Raw genomic sequence first — 20803 nt, forward strand, 5'->3', positions numbered from 1 at the left:
GCCACGAGCGTAGTTTGTGACCATGTTTGTTGCGCGCCAGTCCTTTATTTTTCTACCTGGAGGTTGTCAAAACCACTGACAGCAATATTCTTTCATTAACTTTCAGATCTTAGAAAATACTCACTGTTTTTTATCTTAGACAATCCCCTTTTAAGTACTTCTAACATTTACAACTCTGTATTGTTTTCCATTAATGATCAAAAATGAATCAAATATTAAAATTTGACGTGAATTTAAAAAGTCGCCACCAGTCACTGGATTTTTGCATGTGCCGCAGATGTGTAATTTCTTCTCCCTGGATAAAAATCCCCCTTTCTGTGTTGTATCGTTGCTGATGGTCCTATCTTATTGCACTGTCACCATTGTGGCGAACAAGTCACACTTGGAGACGCTAAATTTGGAACGTCAGTGTTGGCTGCTCCTGTTGCCGCTACGGACAAAATCCGATGAAATGAAAATTTTCCTCTTTGAAAGGTCTTTCCTTGATTGACAAACTGGTGCCTCTCGATTAATTCAAGGTCTGACAAATATTACACTATTACTGAGCCCTCCTGCTAATCATTCCATCACAAAAAATCGCCTTTAACTGTCTAATCTATCTATAGGGCTGGAGCACAAAAACGTATTACCCCAAACTTAAAGAAGCAGCTCGATTTTTCATCCCTGAATGGACTAAGAGGACATATGGACCACGATTCCGAAGCTCCCATCCCGGTACTTTTAGGTAAATGATGAAGTTCCAGGGTAAGAGGAAGATGCATATATTATTTAATGTAAAAAATTAAAAATCCTACAAAGCAGCACTAAGCAAGCGCAGATGGAAATATAAGTATGGGCGTGTGGGTGCGATTTGTGTGTGTGTGTGTGTTTGGAACTTTTGAAGAAAGGGAGCGGGTGGCGTAGGGAGGGGGGGTAAGAGGCTGGTATACGGAGACTTGCAAAATATATTGTCACAACGCTGTTCGCTGTTGTCGCTCTATCCCTCCACTGGTAGGGACGACGAAAAGTCGACAAGACGAAGGGAAGTGAGGAAGGGAGGGAGGGAAGGGGAATCCGATGCAGAACTAGGAGGTTTAAGAAGAAAGTAAGAGAAGGAGAGTTCTGTGTAGCCAGTCTCTCTGACTATATATTGTCGGGCAGTCAATAAATAGGATGTAAATATTGAGAATGTTTTGCAAGCTTTTTTGTGGGTGAGCGAAAGGGAGGTAGAAGTTGGGACTAGGGGGAGAAAATACGGATCTGAATAGGTGGATTAAGAGATCGAGCAAGTAAGAAGGCTAGGGAGAATCAGGACGATCTGATTGTAGCAAGCCTTGGAATTGTTTATGTGATATTGTGTGTGTTAGCTGATGGCGCTTCTTGAACTTTCCACTGTACCTTCCTAAATTTGCATTCACTCTGCTTCCTTCTCCTCGTCTTTTCTGTCCTCTCCACCCTCCGACACTGTAGGAATGACACAAACAAAGCGCTACCATCAAGCCGTTGGTATTTTCGTTGCTCTGGTGATAAAGGCTGCCAATCATAAATATATTGGGGTCTGTACTTGTGCGAGCAAAGAGAGGGATGGGATGGGAAGGTGGGGTTTATAAGATATCGCTATATAGATATATATATATACGCGTGTGTATAGATAGGTAGGTATGTTGGTTGGTAGAGATAGATATATATGCGTGTATATTAAGTATAGTTTTATTTGTGAAAATAAGAGAAGGTGGTTGGAATAGTAACACGCGTGCTCGGGTGTGAACATCATCAATGGATAGGAATCACTGGGATGCCTGATAAGCAGTGGTACCAGGTCTGGAAGACAGTCATTTGCTCTTGCTTTCTCTCCTTGTAAATATGTTTGTGTGTGTGCAATTTACTCATTCGAGGTTTAGTAACAGCCCAGATAGAATGGAAGGCCGACTGTGAATAAAGAATGACTTGAAAGAGGGACTGGATTTTTTGAGAGATAAAGACGCGGGCAATATAGTAACGGAAGTGCACCTTTCTTTGCGTTTAGTTCTTTTTTTGTTTTTTTTTCTTTTTCGTTCACTGAAGAGGCAAGAAATACAGCCAGGATGTAGCAAATGCAAGAAGCTCTCTGAAATGTGCGCGTAGATGCTCTAGAATGCCGTAGCTCGGTGTTAGTATCACTGATGTCGCGCCATCTAAGAATTTGGAGTCGGATTGGGTAAAGCTGTCGCCGCGGTTCCAGTTGTGGCCGAATTTGCTGCCCACACACCTTGATTGTGCTCAAGACCCGTGGTTTGTTGAACTATCGTGGCAACATTACTAAAGGATGTATGCGGGTTTGTTGAAGCCGCCGTGGTGGTACCGTTTGAAGGCGTGAGGAACAGAAGCTGCTGCTGTTGTTGTTGCTGATGATGATGACTAACTGGTGCCCTACTGGCAGCTTGTGGAAGTCGAATGATTGTGGAATTAGTCGAGTCCAGACAGGCCTCCTGGTGGAATATCTGTTGGTTTGTGCTTACTCTTCCTCCAATAACCTTGGTAGTGCTGGTTCCACCCCGAATCCACTTGGAAAGATCACCTGTTTTAAAAAATTCTGATTGTAAAATATAGAAAAATACTAGTGCAAAACAATCGTATCGCAAACAATTGCATGTTTAGTGTTTGAGCTGTCAAAAGACCATCATCAATAACTGAGATTCGACACGCCTCATTCGAATTTTTCAAAGCGGTGCGTAATAGCAGTGCAAATAGGACGTACCAAATATTTATCGATCGCCCTCACCTGAGTTCTAATTGCATTAGACCATGACTAGTCCACATGCCGTTCCAAAAGGTGAAATCGATTAATGGGAATCGATGAGTTATTTGGTGTGTTATAACGGTCGGCGAAGCAGTCGCGCAGTCTTATTTCTTCTCCTCTACGCTGAGGGTAGGAACAAAAATGTAGGGTTTCGCTCCATTCCCCAAATCCAGGTTAAATTTATTAGCTAACCACAGCCGTGAGTCACACAGGCGTGTACTACGTGGGCAGTCAAAGGCATCACAAGGATGTGAGGCTGAAATACGAACCTTTTGGTGGATATAAACAATGTCCTTCAACTGCTTTCACTGTGAGCTTGTTATGGTTGCAGATGTGCAGCAATGGTACATTGCTTTAACTGCTTTTTGCTCATGGAAAAAGTACATTTTCCTCACTTTTGTACTACCAAATCGTGCTCGTCATTTAAGATTGTGATTTTATAACGTGTATTTAAATTACTTTAAATGTAAGCTTTAATTTACTTTCCTTGTGTGAGGTCTCGAAAGCAATAAACCCACTCGTCCAGGCAGTTTGCCCCCATCTTTGATTATTTTTACACGATGCATAAACAACGAACGAGAAGCAGCGGAACCTTTCTCTGCATTATATGCGAGAGGAGAGGAAAGAAAATGCGTTCCATAATCATCGGCCCCGTCACCGTTATTTTCTGGAATCTGCCATTTATGGCAAGATGCGTTGTGTGTCTAAAGGAGCGCGTGATCTGCGCTACTGGGCCAAAAATACTCCACACCATCACCATCACGCTAGCTGCCATATTTAGCAGTGTTGTGATCATGTAATTGCCGTATGAGGGTCGTCATTGTCTTTACACCTAACACATTTTGTTCGGGCCTTCCTGGCCATCTTCTTTGAAGCTTATTTACTAACATCGTTCTTTTTTGCCTCGGTGATTACTCATCCGGAAACGGAGCTTAGACACCTAAATTGCGGTCAAATTGGTGGAAAAATCACTCAGCCCCGTGTTAGACGGGAATGAGGCCTTTTTAAACTCCGCCTTCGCGGACTCCTAATTAAACTTTAACTTTTGGAAGGGAATGTGTACAATGTGATGGATATCCCGGTTGTGGGAACCCTCTCACTTAAAGGATGGGAATGTTAACTTATGGCAATCATTATAATGCCATGACGACTAATGGGAAACCAGCATTCAATGTCACCTCTTACGATATAAAAGTCGACAGTTTTTACGAACGAATGCCTAATATACGACTGATATCCCCTTTTGAGATGCTAATCATTGATAAACCCTGTTCTTTTTAACCCCAACCCTAAGTATCACTGAAACTAGTTAAAAGCGGTCTGGAAGTCTGCAGTTGCTTCGCAACTTTTTCTCCCTCTTCAGGTGCTCCCCTCACAAGCTCAAATCTACTTCGCGTAAGCTAATTGCCTAGCTTCTATTTTAATCTTCGAACTCACCTTTTGCGAATTTTTAGCAGGTATTTAAATCAGAGGATTTAATAGTATATCTCGACTTATTAATAAAATATCTATCGTTTAGTGGATTCTTAAGACGGTTTCACTAAATGCTGGCTCACCTGTAGACAAAATAGATCTGGATCCATCCACCCCGGTGGTGGAGACGAATTCAATGAATCCAGAATTTGCCGCCGTTGTCGCGGTGGTGCCGGTAGTAACGTCGTCAGCCGCGGCAAACTGGCCGTTGGCACAAATACCAGTTGTAGGTGCGTGGAAAAGTGAAGTCGTTTCATCTCCTCGGGGAACGGAGATGTAGCCAGTCTGGATAATTGGCTGAGTGAACTCCCCGGTTGTGCTGTTCTGCTGTCGCTGCTGTTGTGGCTGTGGCACCGGTGGTGGTGGAGGCAGCAGAGACACACCGGATGTTGGTACTGATGCTGCACGACTACAAAATTGGTTCTGCATTGTGGCCGGCTGAAGAACCATTGTGCCGTCGGGTTGAGGGATCAGCAACTGAATGCAGCAAGAATTTGATTTTAAAATGTTGAATTTATCTCCTTGTGATGTTGTTATCTAAGCTTACTCAGTCTGGAGGTGACATTGACGCCATTCTCGTCTTCTTCTCAGCTTCAAAATGGATTTACTTAAAAAATATTCACTATTAGGATCTTGAAGGAAACTTGGTTATCACCGTAAAGATGCATTTTTTGTTTTACTACTATGCCAGTTTAATTGCTGTTGAAACACTGAATGATATTAACATTCCCGCCTACAAATAACATCTATTTCATCTTTTTAAACCTAACCCACCTATTTAAGACATACGCTTTGGTTCGGCCATAACCACCATAAACCGATGCGCGTCACACATCCGTGGCGTGTGAACTTAAGTAGGAAAATCGTTGCGTCACACACATTTGACGCATGCAGCAAAGGAGTTAATAGAAATAACTTTCATGAGTTTTGCCACTTTTCTAGCTTACAATTGTAAGCTCTAAACCATCAATTAAAAAGTTCAGTGTCTTTTTAATTGCAAAGTGGTTGAATATTGAGATATCTGATTTTCAACTTTGAATCTCCATATTTCCATTTATTTATTCTTCTGCATTCTTGTGAAATTTTTCATAGCCATGAATAATTTAATTTGAGCTTACAGCTACACCGGGAAATAGAGTTGGCAAAGTTGTCAGCTGAGTCATCTCCAAAAGGATCACTTTTCTTTATTGTGACTTGATAGAAAGAATCACGTGACAGACCAGTAATAATGAATGATGAGGCAAATGACCACGTCTGAGGAGGGAAATACAGACACCCCAAACAACAAGGAGAGAAGCCAAGTACCACAAAGAACTCTCCAAATGAGTCGTTCATTACTCTCTTGGTGTTTGGTCAAAATCGGGGTGTAACACACCAACACGTCACTATAACATTTTCTTCATGACACAGGGTATCAAGCGGACAGGATTCGCCAGTTCTGCCTCCTACCAACCCAGTGGCTTCACGCCACAAGTAATTAAGCAGTAGGTTTCACTTTCAATGACGCCTTAGTTGGAGGAGTGAAGACGTTAAACTCCCCTTTTTGCGCTAAAATAAGCATTTACGGTTCGAAGCAAATAAATGAGGACGAGACGGAAATGTTTGTCCGCTAGATCAATCACCACCTCTGCTGTTAGCGATGTTTGGAATTTGTGACGACCGATAAAAGCACTACAAAAGTTGCATTTTTGTGGCAAATGTTGATCTCCTGCTGGGTTCAAAGGTAAGGCGATGCTAATGTTGGGGCTAATTAGTGTAATTTTGGTTCTCGATTGAGTGAAAGGTGATAATCCCAGTGGAACGAATGATGAATGACAAAGCTATTAGTGATTAGGCTGTTTGTTTTCTCGTAAAAGGTTTCACTGAACTGGACTTCTATAAAAATGAGGAATAAATATCCCTAGACTGTCTTTTAAAATGTTATATTCGTTTAAGTTATCTCTCATATTCAACTATCCCTTCTTAGCAGAAAAATTCACTAATGTAAAACAGTTTATTTCTAGTAGCCCAGAAAAGGCTTAGCCCTTCATCTCCGTTTCTACCACATTTTTAGGTCCCATGTGGTTGTCTAATGCTAAGTAATGGATGACAATCACTACTAGCGGAATTATCGTTCATCCCTCCAGTCCTAAAGTACAGTATGAGGTCAGAGGCAGTGAGGTACGAGGTCATGCAGTGCGTTGTCTTGTAGATTCATAAAGTACCGTGCTTTCCACTGATTAGGCTCTCACAAGTAAATAGATATCCACCGTAATTGTTGTTTGTCCTTCAGCAAGCGAATATTTACGTCAGCAGCCTGTCATACCCAAACCATGCATGGTCTTCGTGGCAGTTTGGTATGGGCAGTGAGTGGGACGTTTGGGCGCAACTAATAATCCATTCATTCTCCCAATATGGCAATGCAAAGCCATCTTTCAGAACAGGTGAGTCAGCTAATGGGCGTTCTACAATGCAAAATGTAAAATACAGGAAGAGGAAAGTGGGTTGTCCTTGAAGCTTATTGTCATCTGGCAGTGCATGGCATAGGGCTTAGCAGTTGCAACCTTTCTATCTAATGTGTATGTGGAAGCTAATTGTGTTATCATTTATGGCATATACGCCCCAAAGTCATTCTTTCTGCAGTGTTCCCCAATCATGTTACCCAACAGCAACTTGTCATTCCTCATTGTTATCCAGAGAGAGGCTCTTCTTCAGTATGATACACTTAACATTAGGTGATTCACCACTTATCACCTCGAATCAGTCGGAGCGGCACAGTCTCCTGCCTCATCTTTTCCAAATGATGTGCCAATTTGATGACAAGCTTTGAAAGCATCACGACTGAGTTAGGTACGGTTTGCAAAGAAGACGAGTTTGAAACACCGAAATGTTATGATATGAGGACTCAAAATAAAGAGTAAATAGCACCGAAAGAAACAAGTTCTATTAAGGGACTGACCCTTGCCTATGGACACATGAAAACAGTTGTAACAAGCCACTCAGGGTTTTGCCAATGTGCCCATGCCGGGCGGCATGGTCTCCGGGTCACGCCAGTAGCCACACGCCCTGCTGCCCGAGTACTGTGTCTTCCTTCGCCTTCAGGGTAGTCTTGGGCCCTACACAGTCATATCTTACACTCCTGCACCTTATTTCAATGAATTGCAAGAGGGCGATTTCATTTTTTAAAATGTCCAGGAATGTTTCCTTGATGATAAATGATCAGACGTATAATCTAGAAAATGATAACGTCCAGACGCAATCAGTGGTTAGGGATTTAGTGAAAAACTATGATTAACTACCTTTATGGTTAAACTATCGGGGGAGGGGAATACCTCGTTAGTATAAGAGTTTTAAGGAGCTAAAATTTCATTTGCAGATGTAAAAAAGTTCGGTTAAGCCAACTGTCAAGTCTACGAATGTCTAAAAAATAAATCTTGAAAATTGGTGGAAATAAAAAGGAGCAATATTTCCACTATCATGGCAAAGATTCAGTTTCCACGTCCTCGGACTTATGACAGGGTTTACCTTCTATCCCTCGGTTTAACTTTGGATGGAAGATAAATTATTTTGTCACCACACTATGGATATGGAAATTTCTAGGGATAATTCTAATGAATGCGTGAGGGAAAATCATCTTTAAAAAGAACATTACAAGTACTTGTGTTTTTGCCGGTCTTTGTCAATTCCACAAAGGTGTTTTTGCATCCTTTATCCGCTCGGATGGAAACACTAATCCAGGAATGACCCTTCGTGTCCCTTATTACCAAAAGCTCCCAGAAATGACCTTAAATGGCAATTAGGGTCACTCTGATTCAGTAAGTGGTCATAAAATAGTAACGCTTTTCAAGTTTACAGTTTGAAAGTTGCACACTCACGCGTCTCCTTTTTGTCCCAATTGTCAAGGTCAAATAAGGCATTCAACTCACTTGTAATGAGTTCTGTGAGTTGGCGCCACGCACGAGAACGGTCAGAGCTCCGGCAGGTGACTGTAACTGTGGTGGTTGTCCCGCCACAGATGTCTGTTGGAAGGTGGTCGTCATCGTTGGTGTCTGCGAGGGTGGAGGGATGTTCATCTGATCCCCACTCGCCCCGCTACCACCTACACAGGTGCTGCCTCCTGTCGCTACCGTGTTGCCACTGACAGAGCTCGAGCCTAGGTCGTTTGGATGGTCACAGGCTGTGGTGCAGCAAGTGTTCTTGCTGCCGGAAGAGACCATCACTAATCGTTGCTAAAAGAACAAGTGGAAGAGTGAAAATGGCGCTTCGGAGTTATTTGATTTCCGCTATCTTTTAGTCAAGCCTCGGAAATGTATCATTTAAAATGGAGACATGAGGACCCAGAGAGCTTGAAATTGCGGAGCAATTTGTGTAAGACATAGTGAAGGAAGGCTCACTTGTAATCTGAACTAGCTCAGAAATTATTCACAGGGTAAATTTATTTCAGGAAAAGTGATTTAACAAGGTGTCAAGTTTTGGCTTTGACTTCCACTTTTTGAAATCGGTTCAAAATTTTGTGAAGACGGAAAATTTAGCAGCTAAACTGAACACTTTCTGGACACGTGTCTTCAAGTCTACGATTCTAAATTTTTTTTCCTTTAAAATCTTTTTTATCTTGCATTAATTCACTTGTGGTACAGCCACATAGTAAGGAGGCACGGGACAGGGTCAGTGGAGAAATCTAATTAGCCAACTGTAGACGTAGGAAAGTATGGAATCATAAAAGGAATTCAAACAAATCTTCAAAAAAAATTCTTTAACATTTGGATGAGTTGGGCCATGAAAAATCAAGCATATCTTTGAAACAAGTTTTGACATCAAGGGAGACCGCTTTTTACAGGCTTGTAATTATGCGACTAGAAATTAAATATTTCGATGTTGTCGTTTCTGGAATCTTGGGAGACAACTTTGCTTAATTATATCGAGTAGACTTCAAAATTAGTTAAATCATTTAATCCTTTTGACCTTTTGTTTGCAAAAGGAGACCCTAATAAACCGACTGAAGCACCGGTTTTCGACTACCAATAAAGAAATAAGTTCACCAATTCTCTTGCGGTTATTTTCATGACCGAACCAACCTGATGTTGGAAATGCGGAGACTGTTGAAACTGATAGTTCCCGTTGACAATGGTGAGATTGGTAGTGGTGGCATTGGTGGGATCCACAATCCCCTGGCTGGGATCAAATTGATCACCTGCCTTTTGAAGACCTGGGTGGTGTTGGGGGTAGCGCAGCACTAGAGTAGCACCGTGACTTTGCAGAACTGGCTGTTGTAGAGGTGGTGGTGGTGGCAGTGGTGGAGGCGGTGGTGCCGCAGCTAGAGTCACCTGAGTTCCACCGAAAACGGTGCTTGGCACTGCTGCCAACTGACCGTTTGGCAGTCGAATTAGAGCCATTGGAGAGGATCTTGTATCCAGACTTTTTACCTAATAACATTAAGAGGAGGAAAGCTTCAGTTATGCGTAATATTGGAAGTTATTCTGTAAGAGAATGAGACTTGACAGCATGACACCATGATCATATTGCAAATAGTGTTTCCTGAGTGTCAAAACCAGCTCCAAAAAGATTTTTGAACTTAAGAAATGGATAGATGCATGGATGTATGTGTAGAGCTCCAAAGACAGCTGACAGTAAGGGAAAGGAGTTATGTTGCCTACCTTAGATGCAAATCTGACATTGCGATTCCGCTGTCACACTAACAAAGTGGATTAAAGTTCATATCACTGTGCTAATAACCTTCCAAAACTTCCGTTCTTAGCTAACAAAGCCGCTTTCAGATGGGTACGCCATACACCACATTGGGGAAAAGCCAATTTTGACGATTCAATTGATATCAATTTAAGTCTTCACCAATTAAGTGGGCGACTAATCATCGTAGAATGCTGGCACTTTTGGTCCACCTTATTTCTTGTCCGGTAAAATGGACGTGTTTTCCTGCGCCAAGTTACCCTCATTCCCGTGGTAATGGCCAAATGCACTCAACACCATAAAATTACTGGAGAAAGGGGGGAGAGAGAAACAGGAAGGGAATTAAAGTACAAACCATCGAATTTGACATTCCATGCAGCTCATTTAGGGTGCATTCGGGAGATGCTGAAGAGGGTGACGGTTGGACGGTTGGCTGGATGGTTGGTTGGTTTATTGACCCTGGGGAGTGAGTAAACGCCTATACAGGAGTGGGCAAGTCCAATGGTCTGGAAATTTGTGGTAAAGGTTAGACCTTTTGGTGACTAATACCCTCCTCTTTCTTCCTCTTCCGTGTGTTAACTTTATTTCCCGAAATAAAATCATATAGCAGACGACGACAATTGGCTGAGTGGCACTTACTACCTTTTTTAACGTTTACAAATGAACGACAGATTTTTTCAACCCTCCAATCTCCACTTATCAGATCTGGCAACTATTTGAGCGCATTTGCTGTCTCCTCTGTACAGTCAAACATGGTGGCACGGTGAGCAGACTCGGATCACACCGTAGGGACATTAATGCCAAAGATGTTTATGGACAACCATGTCTAATGATATTGCCAATAAAAAATTGGACAGTGTAATTTATGGATGTTATTTAAAGCGAAAAACTGGACTGTGTTAGTATTTTAGTGGTGAGATTAGTTACGGAGGCAATGTATTGCTCCGGGAGCGTCGATTGAAGTACCCGTAAGGAGAGGGGACAGGAAATAAAGCGCTGTACACTTTCACTTAAGTGGTACTTTTATTTTATGAAACAACAATAAAGTCCTGTGTGCCCTTCTAGTTCAAACCAGTTTTTCTTTTAATTAAAAAGGACTTGAGAGCTTTTAAATTGATGCAAAGGCAATTAAAATTGGTAATTTGGTTGGGAGAAAAAAGTCCAAAAGGGAAAAATATAGGAGGACTCAGTATTCATCAAAAGGTTGATAATTGGTCAATTATAAATTATCTTCCCTATTTATTTTGGAGTGAGATGGGAGGTTATTTCTGCACTTTTCTCTAAAGATTTCGGGATAACTATGGAGTAGTATTGGGAAATTGGTAGGCCAAACGGAGTTCTACCTCCTGCTGTTTACAATATTCCAGCAAAACCTGGCTATCATAGGATTTATTTAATATAAATCACTTCATTTTTAGGTATTTTATAGGAGGTGATCTGAAATAGACCATCAAAAATGCAAGGAAAATAAAATTTTTACGGTGTGAATATGAGGCTATTTGGGGGAAGGGCGAGAAGAGGAAGCAGAGACCAGTGCGACGTAGTGATTCATTGGGCAATTTTTAGGGTGGGAAAGGTGTAATTTCATAAACGAAAATACATCTAATTTACACATTGAATTGAGTGAAACAAAAGAGGTAAAGGCTTGGTTTCATGTGCCCTTGAGCAGTATTTTGTCTGAGACGGCACGTCTCAAATACGTGACGAGTCTCCGTCTTTACGTTAGATTGGGTGTTGCAAGTGGACAAGTTGAGTTTAAAACAGCAAATCAGGCATAGATTGTTCGCCATCTGAGGATATTTGAGCGGTGGCTGACTCGTTTCCATATTTGAACCGTAAAACTCCTGGGTCGCACTGGCCAATTTTCCCCTGACACTGATAACAAATGTGGAAATATAAAAAAGTCTAATTTTGTCAACTAAGCAAGAGGGAGTCCTGTCACTCAAACTCTGATGCTTTTGCTATTAACACCGTTATTACTCTTATTTCGCCCCCGCTACTCCTCCCCCGCCTCCTCCTCTCATGCCCACATTGGATGGAACGACCTTGAGAATGAAAGCGATTAATTTTGATTGGAGATTAGAGTTAGGTTACAAAAAAGCAAGTAAGCTACCAAACTCACTGTTTGGAGAGAGACAGAGAGTTTGAATGCGTAAACTAGCAGTTGAGCTGGCTGTTCCTTTGAAGGATAGGGTTATGATGAAAAAAAGCACAGAGACAGGCATTGCTCTCACAAACGAATCACTCAAAACTATGTGGGAAAAAAAACGGCCACCGTTACAGGGAGGAATGTGGGCCATTTGCATTACCCTGTCTCCGCACTTTTGCCCCCAGTTTCCTACACTTGGCGTTCTAGGAAGGAAACATAGAACTAACTTGGCAGTTCCACGCTCCAATGGAAGCTGACTGCTGCTGATGATGTTGAATAGCAGTAGCAGGAGCACTGGAACAGATGATGATGTTTCCACCGCAGTTGACGTTAGAAGAGACTGGCAGAGTAATGCCCTCTATCGGCTGAGTCGTGCCCAGAGAGAGGCGATTAGCCCCAGCGCTGGGTGGCTGTAGACTAAGAATGGTTCCACTATTAAGGGGAGCTGAGATCTCTATCCCATTATTAACATTGGCGGTGGCTGTAGCGGAGGAAAATCGTGCATTCGTTGAAGATCCTGTGGCTATGGTTGAAGCGATTGTGGTGTTGGTGGTGGCAGTTGTATCTGACGCGGTAAGCAGAATTGTCGAGTCTTCGGACTTCTTCTGTTTTAGTGGCTAAAGAGATCAAATACGTATGATAAAGACGTAGGCTCCAATCGAAATCTAGCCCTTCAAGTCTTCCTTCTTTTACCTACCAGCCAAATTTGATATTCTTAGATTCAAAATTCCTTATTTACTTTGTAGTTATTTTAATTATTGTCCTCTATCCAACCGAGATCATTTAGGGGGTAGCAAGACGTTTTGGGAAAAATGAAGACAGAAATGCGAGGTCAGAGAAGACCAATGACCTCAATCATCAGTGTATCTGTGCTCGAACCCACACGCTGGGGATGACACATTGGTAGGCGAGGTTACAGTGAGGTCAAGTTTTAGAATCTCCCAGGAGAGAGAAGAGGCAAGGGAAGAGAGGGGGAAGAAGCACGAATTGACCTCGTGAATTACATCCTCACCGATCCTCGTTGTGGGGATTTGCACGGTCAGAACTTAACCTTACGGAAGTTGCACCGTAATGGAGAAAGTCCACAGCAATACCCCGCGGACTGTTTAGAAAACGCTATCCATTTAAAGGACGTTTGAAGGTGAGGTATTTTAACTTAAAGTAGGGAGGGAAAAGCATAAGGCAGGATCTGGATAATTAAGCGCAGATGGGAGTTTCAGGAGAGAAGCTATCGCGGGGATTAATTGTTTTCTGCAATTTCCATGGTCTCAAAAAGTGGGTCGCCTATCCCTACTCGAAGCTGATTCACCCTAGCTGAATCACCTCCCTTTTTGTATAGAAGACAATGAGGGAGCTGCCCCACCGGATACGTTAATAACCCGAAGAAAATTGCCTTCTCATTTGGTTTGTGACAATTCAGCAGGCGTAATGCACAGCCTTGATAGGCAAATCAGCGCTTTTCCGGTGAGTCGAGGCCCGATGTCGAACACTCACTATTCATTTTTAATGTTCAGTTAGCTGATTGTGTTCCCAATTTTAAAGGATTTTTTGAGCAAAATCGTTTTTGATTCGTCTTCACATCATGTGGGGAATCGGTTGTCACAGCTCTATTCGCTCTGGAGTAGCATAAACGCCAGTGCTACCGAACTGATCCACTCATTTGCGGACTAAAAGCTGGACAAAATGCATTTGTTCTATTGAAACAAAGGAGATCCCCTATCTTTTCTTCTATGTTTACCACAGAATTGTGTGCAACCATTTGCCATGGGCCAACAAAGATCACACGTCGCATATTTGTGGCGTGGGGGCACATGCATGTGGCACTGGTGGGGATCGTAATAGATAACTTCAGCGGAAGTTTTTCTGATGTAGTGACAAGGAAAAGATCATAAATCAGTAAAATATCTCCTCTAAATTACGTTTACTCTTGGTGACACAGCTGCCGCTTAAGTTAATGGAAATTTTCCCTTCTGTGATCAACTGAGCCAAAGTGGAAAAAGCATTCTTAACATCTACGAAACCTTTACACAGTCCTCTAATTCTTAACAAACACCAGTTTCAAGCCTATGACTTAGCCGAATAGATTAAGAAATAAGTCAGTGGTTGCAGCTTCATTACAACCGTAGCAGTAGCCCCTCCATAAAACGAGATAATTAGCTTGGATTTTGCTCTCATATCCATCCGAATGTACGGGTGTATGCGTTCCAAATATAGGAAATCCCCTTAGTATCTCCTCCCTCTCTACCTCTACCTCCCCTGCCTCTTCTTCAGCCCCTCTCTCCTTCTCTGCAATCCTTTCAACTACTCTATTCACTGTTAAATACCTCGCGTTGGCAATATTTGCGTGCGTGGTCACATTTCCTCTCTTCTGGTACGCCATTGCTACCTGCGCTATCGCCTGCCTCGACGCAAACGAATTCACATTTTAACAGGTGAAAAAATGGAACTTTGGAGAAAGGTTGCACCAATGATCGGGAAGAGATGGTGACATAGTGGTATTTAGGCCACTTCTCCGTAGCTAAAGGGAAAACTCCTGTTACTTTACTACTAGTTTAAAAATGTGGATCTTATTCCCCCTCCTTCTCAAGTATATTAGCCCCTCCATCTGGCACACTGCAAGCAACTGGCAGTAAATAAACCAGTTTAAACGCGCGAGACTAACTCCAAAGTGTTAGATTTGATTTGAGGGTAGAGGAACACCTTTTAATAATGCATCAAACTTGAGTAGGCAAATTTTAGGCCATGAAGGGGATGGTAATCCCTGTTTCCTGTCTCAGCCTGAGGCCCATTGGATGTCTCATCTTGAAGCAGACAATTAAATCCCTCAGTAGAATATTAAATAGCACTTGGATTAAGACAAAAACAAAGGGAATGTTTTTTTCGGTCTTAACGAAGTTTTTCCAACATTTTTACAGTCTTCAATTCCCACTGAAGTTGATTAACCAAAGCTGTCTTCGCTTTTAATTACAAATGATGGCAAGTGAACCGGCTTCACTGATTTTATGATGTTAAACGCTTAACTTATTAAGTCCGTCTACTCGGGGCAGACAGATTTAAAGTTAGGGCGTAAACTTTTACTATTTATAAAACTAGGCATAAAATCCACTACATGGTCACCGCTCCTCCTCCGCTCCCCAAGTGGAGCACTGAGAATCGCTCTTTTAGGACAGAAACTAAATTGTTCCTCTTTTGACTGAATACGCTGCTGCAATGCCGTGCTTAGATGCAACGGTAAACTTGTTTAAGTTTAGGTAGAATAGAAACCTACAGAAGCAGAGGCAGAGGCGGGAGAATGGAAGCCGTTTGTCTGTTGGCCATGTCTACTGACCGGCGAGAGACGTTTTCTCTTGGCAGCTGATAGTGGTATCATAGGCTTCTCCTTTAAGGAGTCCTTCGTTCCTTCATCTGCAGTGCAGCAGGTCCGGGGGCTCCCAAAGTTATTGTTGCTACCACCACAGCTGTTGCTGTTGTTTATGTTATTTGTAACACCTGTGGACGGCGTCACTGCAATTGAAAATGCGGTTGGAGCCACAATGGCGGTTGGAAGGCTGGCGGTAGCTCCAGCCACAGAACACCCTTTGAACAGTCGGCCCTCCTTGGATTTATCTAACTGGACAACCTCGCTTGGGTTCACTTGAGGTTCTATGCCTGTGGATTCGAGATCCCCTTCTCCCACTGCTATCCTCTCGGTCTCTGGCGCAACCTCTTCCTCTTCGTCCTCGTCTTCCATGTCGAAGAGAAGGACTCGAAGCTTGCTGTGTTGGTTTGAGGAGGTGGAGGAGGCGGATTTCTTTTCGCCCGACTCCCAGTCTCCCGAAGATGGTGGTTGACTTAGTGGAAGAGATTCCACGAAGGATCCACTATTGGTTGTGGTGTTGGTGGTGGCAACATCTTTTGTGGAAGGCGTGGGGCAGAAATCAAGCCATTTTGAGGTCTCTTCTTCGACTTTTTGGTCCTGTTGAAACACTGGAGGTGCTGTGTCGTAGAGGTTTGTAGTTGCAGTAGCAGTGGAGATTTGACCCACTTCTGTAGAACTATCACCCGTATTCGTGGCTGTTGTTGTTGCTGCCGCTGGTGCTGATGTTGGGACTTCTGAATAGCTGAGACTACGGGCTGTTGGGAGGACAATGCTTCCAGTCTTGTGCAGCTGGTGAATTAAAGAAGGCCAAGCCTTTTTTAAACATCTCAGCTTTAGTAAAGCCAACCTAAAACGTTTTACCAATTTCTTTTCCTTAACTTTTAAATGTTATAGGCATTGTCTTTTTTAAATGTTTTGACCATTCGGCACGATTACGTAGCAAAAACCTCAAATCTCCTTTGTAGTATTTGACTTAAAAGGCAAAATTACGATTTTAATAGATAAGTTAAAACAATGTTGCTGTTTTAAAACAAATTATAGTGAATTATATGAATAAATGAGGTAGAACAAAGTTGAACCGACCTAATTTCTACTTTGCTACAACCAGTCGGAGTGAACTAGAATCCCAATTTTGTTCTAGTAAGCTGGTACACGTATATCGAAAAAAGTCTGAGCAATAGAAAATGGAGGAGAGAAGGAGAAAGCAGCTCGTTTTCCCCTTCTGCTTTTAAAATAATTTAATTTTATTTCTGCTCCCCAATGCAATAGCAGCAGTACTAGGCGCGGCAGCTGTTTGGGGTGTTCGGTGTGGCGCAAATCTTGCCTCGGGTATGGGCTAACCAACAAACAAACAAACGTCCAGCTTAGTCACACCTGGAAAGGAGGGTTAGGGATAGAGAATGCACCGTGTAGAGGGCGAATTTGATAAGGGAAAAAGCAAGCAACCAACAGTAGCAGCATCGTGTCCAGCCGATGCGATGTCATGGTGGCAACAACTTCGGGGAACGTTACCGCGGGGGTTAGCATTAAAAACAAATTAGCGTGACCCGGTGAAATTAGGCGGAGGGCAGTGGGGAGGAAAATCTGAGAGGGATAAACTATTCATGGTATGCAAATTGTCGGGGTTGGAATAAGTGGCCCTCCAACCATTATCACAGCCAAGTTGGAGAAATAAAACAAGTTTAGTGAAGGCTGGGATTTACACCAATTTCATGAACTTGTTTTAGTCGAAAAAAGCCAATCCAAAAATCTTTCCTATTGCGTACTATTTGTTTCTGAAAGGTAGTGGGGGAGCATAACCGAAATGAGCAAAAGATTTTAACATGAATGAGTTGCGATTAGCAATGACAAATAAAGTTGACAATCAGCGCTCATCATGCAGTGTCCGTGGTGGAAATTATTTGAGGAAGGGCGGTTCCACTTAACTTTAAAATTTTGGTTCACTGAACGGATGTAATTTTTTGTCCTTTAATCTCCTCTTTAGTTTGTCTCTGCAATCATCAGTATTTTCTTATAAACCAATACATCCCTTTCAAAGAATCTACAGCCCTGCTTCAAATGGATGACTGACTGATGGGTTGATGAGTGTCATGACATTTAGATGACAATCATGCCATTTAACATAGAAGCCACCCCAACACCTAATGACCAGTGAAACATTTGAACGCACAATTGAGTTTTTCTTCCATATTTAGAGCGCAGGTGAATGTCACCGATTTCTTCTTTCCTTAAGGGCGGAACAAGAAAAGATATCTTACCTACATTGCATCACCCACTCACTAGGGCTGCATCAACTGGCAGAGTTGTGAATACGGCACTTGCTGTCTTCCTTATTCACCAGCCCCTGTCAAAGCGATAATCAGGGCTTGTGGAAGCTCTTGATTTTTGACATATAAAAAGGGAGACTTAGATCTAACATTCTGGTCCCGGAAATGATGATAGGCATCAGGTCGTAAATTTAAAGAACGTTTCTTGCTGAAAAGTAACAATTCTTAAGGATTAGTTTGCTTTAGCGGCATATTTGAGAGAAAAAAATTTCCAAATAATTTGCCGTTCAACCATTTCATTTTAAAAAATAAAACTTCAATGGCAATGGCGCGGCAATTATTAAATGACGAGGAACTTGACGGGAGAGTGCACTACTGAAGGTCGTCATTGCTGAGTCAGGCGCAAATTGCATGGGATAGAAGGAACAATTAATCTTAAAAGCAGTATTGCTTCAATTTTGCAAAGCACATTATATTACCTGATCCCACTCCGCGAGAGTTAGCAATGGCGATGCATCTGATTGTGGCGTTTTGTGTGGATCCATTAACTCTCCAGACGTCTGCAACTCTACCATGGTAGAATCCTGGAGATGTGCCTCCTCCATTGTTGCTGCCGTCGCTGTAGCTGCCGTCTGGGCCGCCAGACCCGTTTCCAAGACTACTGGGGTCTGTTTTAGTGGGATTGTGGCGGTTCCAAGGTTAGCGGACCCTGTGGTAGTTAGCTGAATTACTGAGGCAGATCCCATAGATCCAGGATGCGGACGCAGCGACAATGCCGTCGCCGACTGAGGCAGAATGAGCTGAAAGACTCTAGCCGATCTCGGTGGAAGGGAGATACAACCAGGACCAGCGTTTGGTGAGAGTAGATTAATGGAATCCACCTTATCATTGGCGTACTGAACGGTGCCGGAAGTGCCTTCCTTGTGGCCCACAATTATGGTTGCAGCCTGAGCACTTGGAGCCAAATAGCTGGCTGTTGGAGTAGTTGAGGTTGTCACTGTCGCACCTCCCGTTGTCGCCGTTGGCATTCCAGACTCAAATTGAGTCAGTGCTTTCTGGGCCACCCCAATAACTGCACAGAGTTGACGATTATGAAGAAAAGCACCTGTGCGATTCCCAGCAGCCGCCTGATCAAAGTGGAGGTAGGGTGTAGCTGTTGCAGTCGTATGATGCGCTAATATACTTTGGTCGCAATGAACTTGAAGGTAGAAAAAGAGATGTAAGGAATTAACTGAACACGTAAGCTAAAATAATTGTTATTGGAGCATACGTGGGGAGGTTTGAATGCCATCTGAGATTACAGTCAAGCCAGGGTGAGCAGGCACGCCGGCCGTTGCTTGAGGAAATGCAGCAGATTGGAGATGCAGTGGTTTCTCAACAATCTGCAGTCCCGCGTGGTTAGAGAGAAGGCCCGTGGAGATTTGCAATTGGTTTCCAGTGTAGGCACATCGCAGGAGAGCAGGAGTAGCTGCTGCTCCCACCGTCGTGGCGTTCGTGCTGATGCCGCCTAGGGTTTGTGGCTGGGCCACTTCGATGGCGGGCTTAATCGGTGTCGCACTTGAGATGTACTTGAAGCCACTATCTGCCAACTAATGAAGGGAAGAGCGCTTGCCTTATGTGGCGGACTTTGGGGGAACTTTTAAGGGTAATCATCTACTTTTCTTCCATAAATTAATGAAGGAAAATCTAATGTGGTGCATCACTTAACGCTGATTTATTCCACTGTAAAGTCTCAAATAGCAGCATCATGTCTTGTGTACACTTATTTTAACTAATATCTGTCTGTAATTTTGTGTGTTTCGCTAATGTTTAGGAGAGAATAGTTATCAATTATGGGGTTAGTGGGACTTTCGAGCATCTTCTCTATTATAGAAAACTAAGGGCTAGAATTTCACCAATGATGCTGTCACAAAACTTTTAGATGGAAATCGTTTGCAATTTTCTAATAAAATTGTGCATCAGCTGATGAAGTTATCATTAGTTAAGCGAAGTAGCAGTTGGTGGATCATGTATTCACTAAGAATGCGAGATGGTGTAGCTTCTACTTTCCAAAAGCCAAAAATTCCGGATTTCATTTCATCCTCAAATTTTAGACTGTTTTGGGTACATAGTTTACTTGTGAATATTTGTTTTAATAATTAATGACACCAATTAGGTGGAGACGAAAAAAAGACTATCGACTTCAGCCAATGGACGACCTTGAGTAGCTTTTATCCCCCATAAAAATAAACTGAATGCTTAACCCTCAATGCAAATGGAGAGACCCATTTTTAACTTTGTTTTGTCCAGTTTTTTTTGGCAACATCAATTACTAGACAAGTCTTCTTTGCCTTGGCACACCCCTCCTCATCTTGGCGCTTGAGATTTAGAAGTGTAACAATCGTAAAAATGGCTACGCCTTTTTAGGGCAAATGCATTTTGGCATGTAATTTGTCCCACAGAGTCGCCCACGATCACTCAAGAATCAAATGTCCACAAACATTTAGAGGCCTTTTGAAGTGGAAAAAAGGGGTTGATTACGTGCGATTGCGTTGTCAGAGGGGAAACTAATAAGTTTTTTTCTGCAATTGGTCAAAATTAACCGGTGACAGTTTAACATGGGAGGGAGAGAGAGGAAACGAAATTAGCATGGGAGAGAGGGACAGAGGAGCAGGAGGAAGGAGGGATGGGTTGGGGTGGGGAGGAAATGAATGACTGAGCGCGGGCAGAGTAAACAGGCTATTTTTAATGCTCTCCATTAAAAGACCGATCGATGTGACAGCGCGTTGGTTCATTTTGGGCTGTCCAATCGCCAAATAACACCCCTTTCTAACCCGATTAAATTGGGAAATTAGTATACCGTTTTTTGGTCCAAACCTATGGCAGCTGGTTTGATAGAAAGGCGGACAAGTAAAAGAGAAGCTAATGATTGGTTTCGAGTGGGGGAAAATGAAACATGTGGACTTAATGTAGTCAAATATTTTTCCTACCGAATGGTGGTCCGCCTTGCTTCGCAGGGCATCCGACGGGTGAACCGAGGCGGCAAGAGAGGTATTGGGCAAAATAAATGCTGACGAGCCCGACTTTCGTTCAACTGTGATAGCTTCTGAAGTCTCTGGCTTTGGGAAGGATCTTTCGCAAAAGAAAAGGGCCAT

General features: G+C 42.7%; 1 protein-coding gene across 1 annotated transcript; it reads right to left on the reverse strand. All coding sequences in view use genetic code 11, as the record gives it.

Moving 5' to 3' along the window:
- Positions 1-2153: 2153 nt before the first annotated feature.
- EGR_06971 (hypothetical protein) lies at positions 2154-20803 on the reverse strand (the record flags this gene model as incomplete). Its single annotated transcript, XM_024496220.1, has 9 exons — positions 2154-2536; positions 4315-4708; positions 8137-8439; positions 9286-9633; positions 12272-12661; positions 15313-16191; positions 18149-18867; positions 18940-19258; positions 20639-20803. 9 exons carry the CDS (start codon positions 20801-20803, stop codon positions 2154-2156), a joined length of 3900 nt encoding a protein of 1299 aa, XP_024349337.1.

The sequence above is a fragment of the Echinococcus granulosus genome (genome assembly GCF_000524195.1).
Source record: "Echinococcus granulosus chromosome Unknown EG_S00067, whole genome shotgun sequence".
NCBI classification, from domain to species: Eukaryota; Metazoa; Platyhelminthes; class Cestoda; order Cyclophyllidea; family Taeniidae; genus Echinococcus; species Echinococcus granulosus.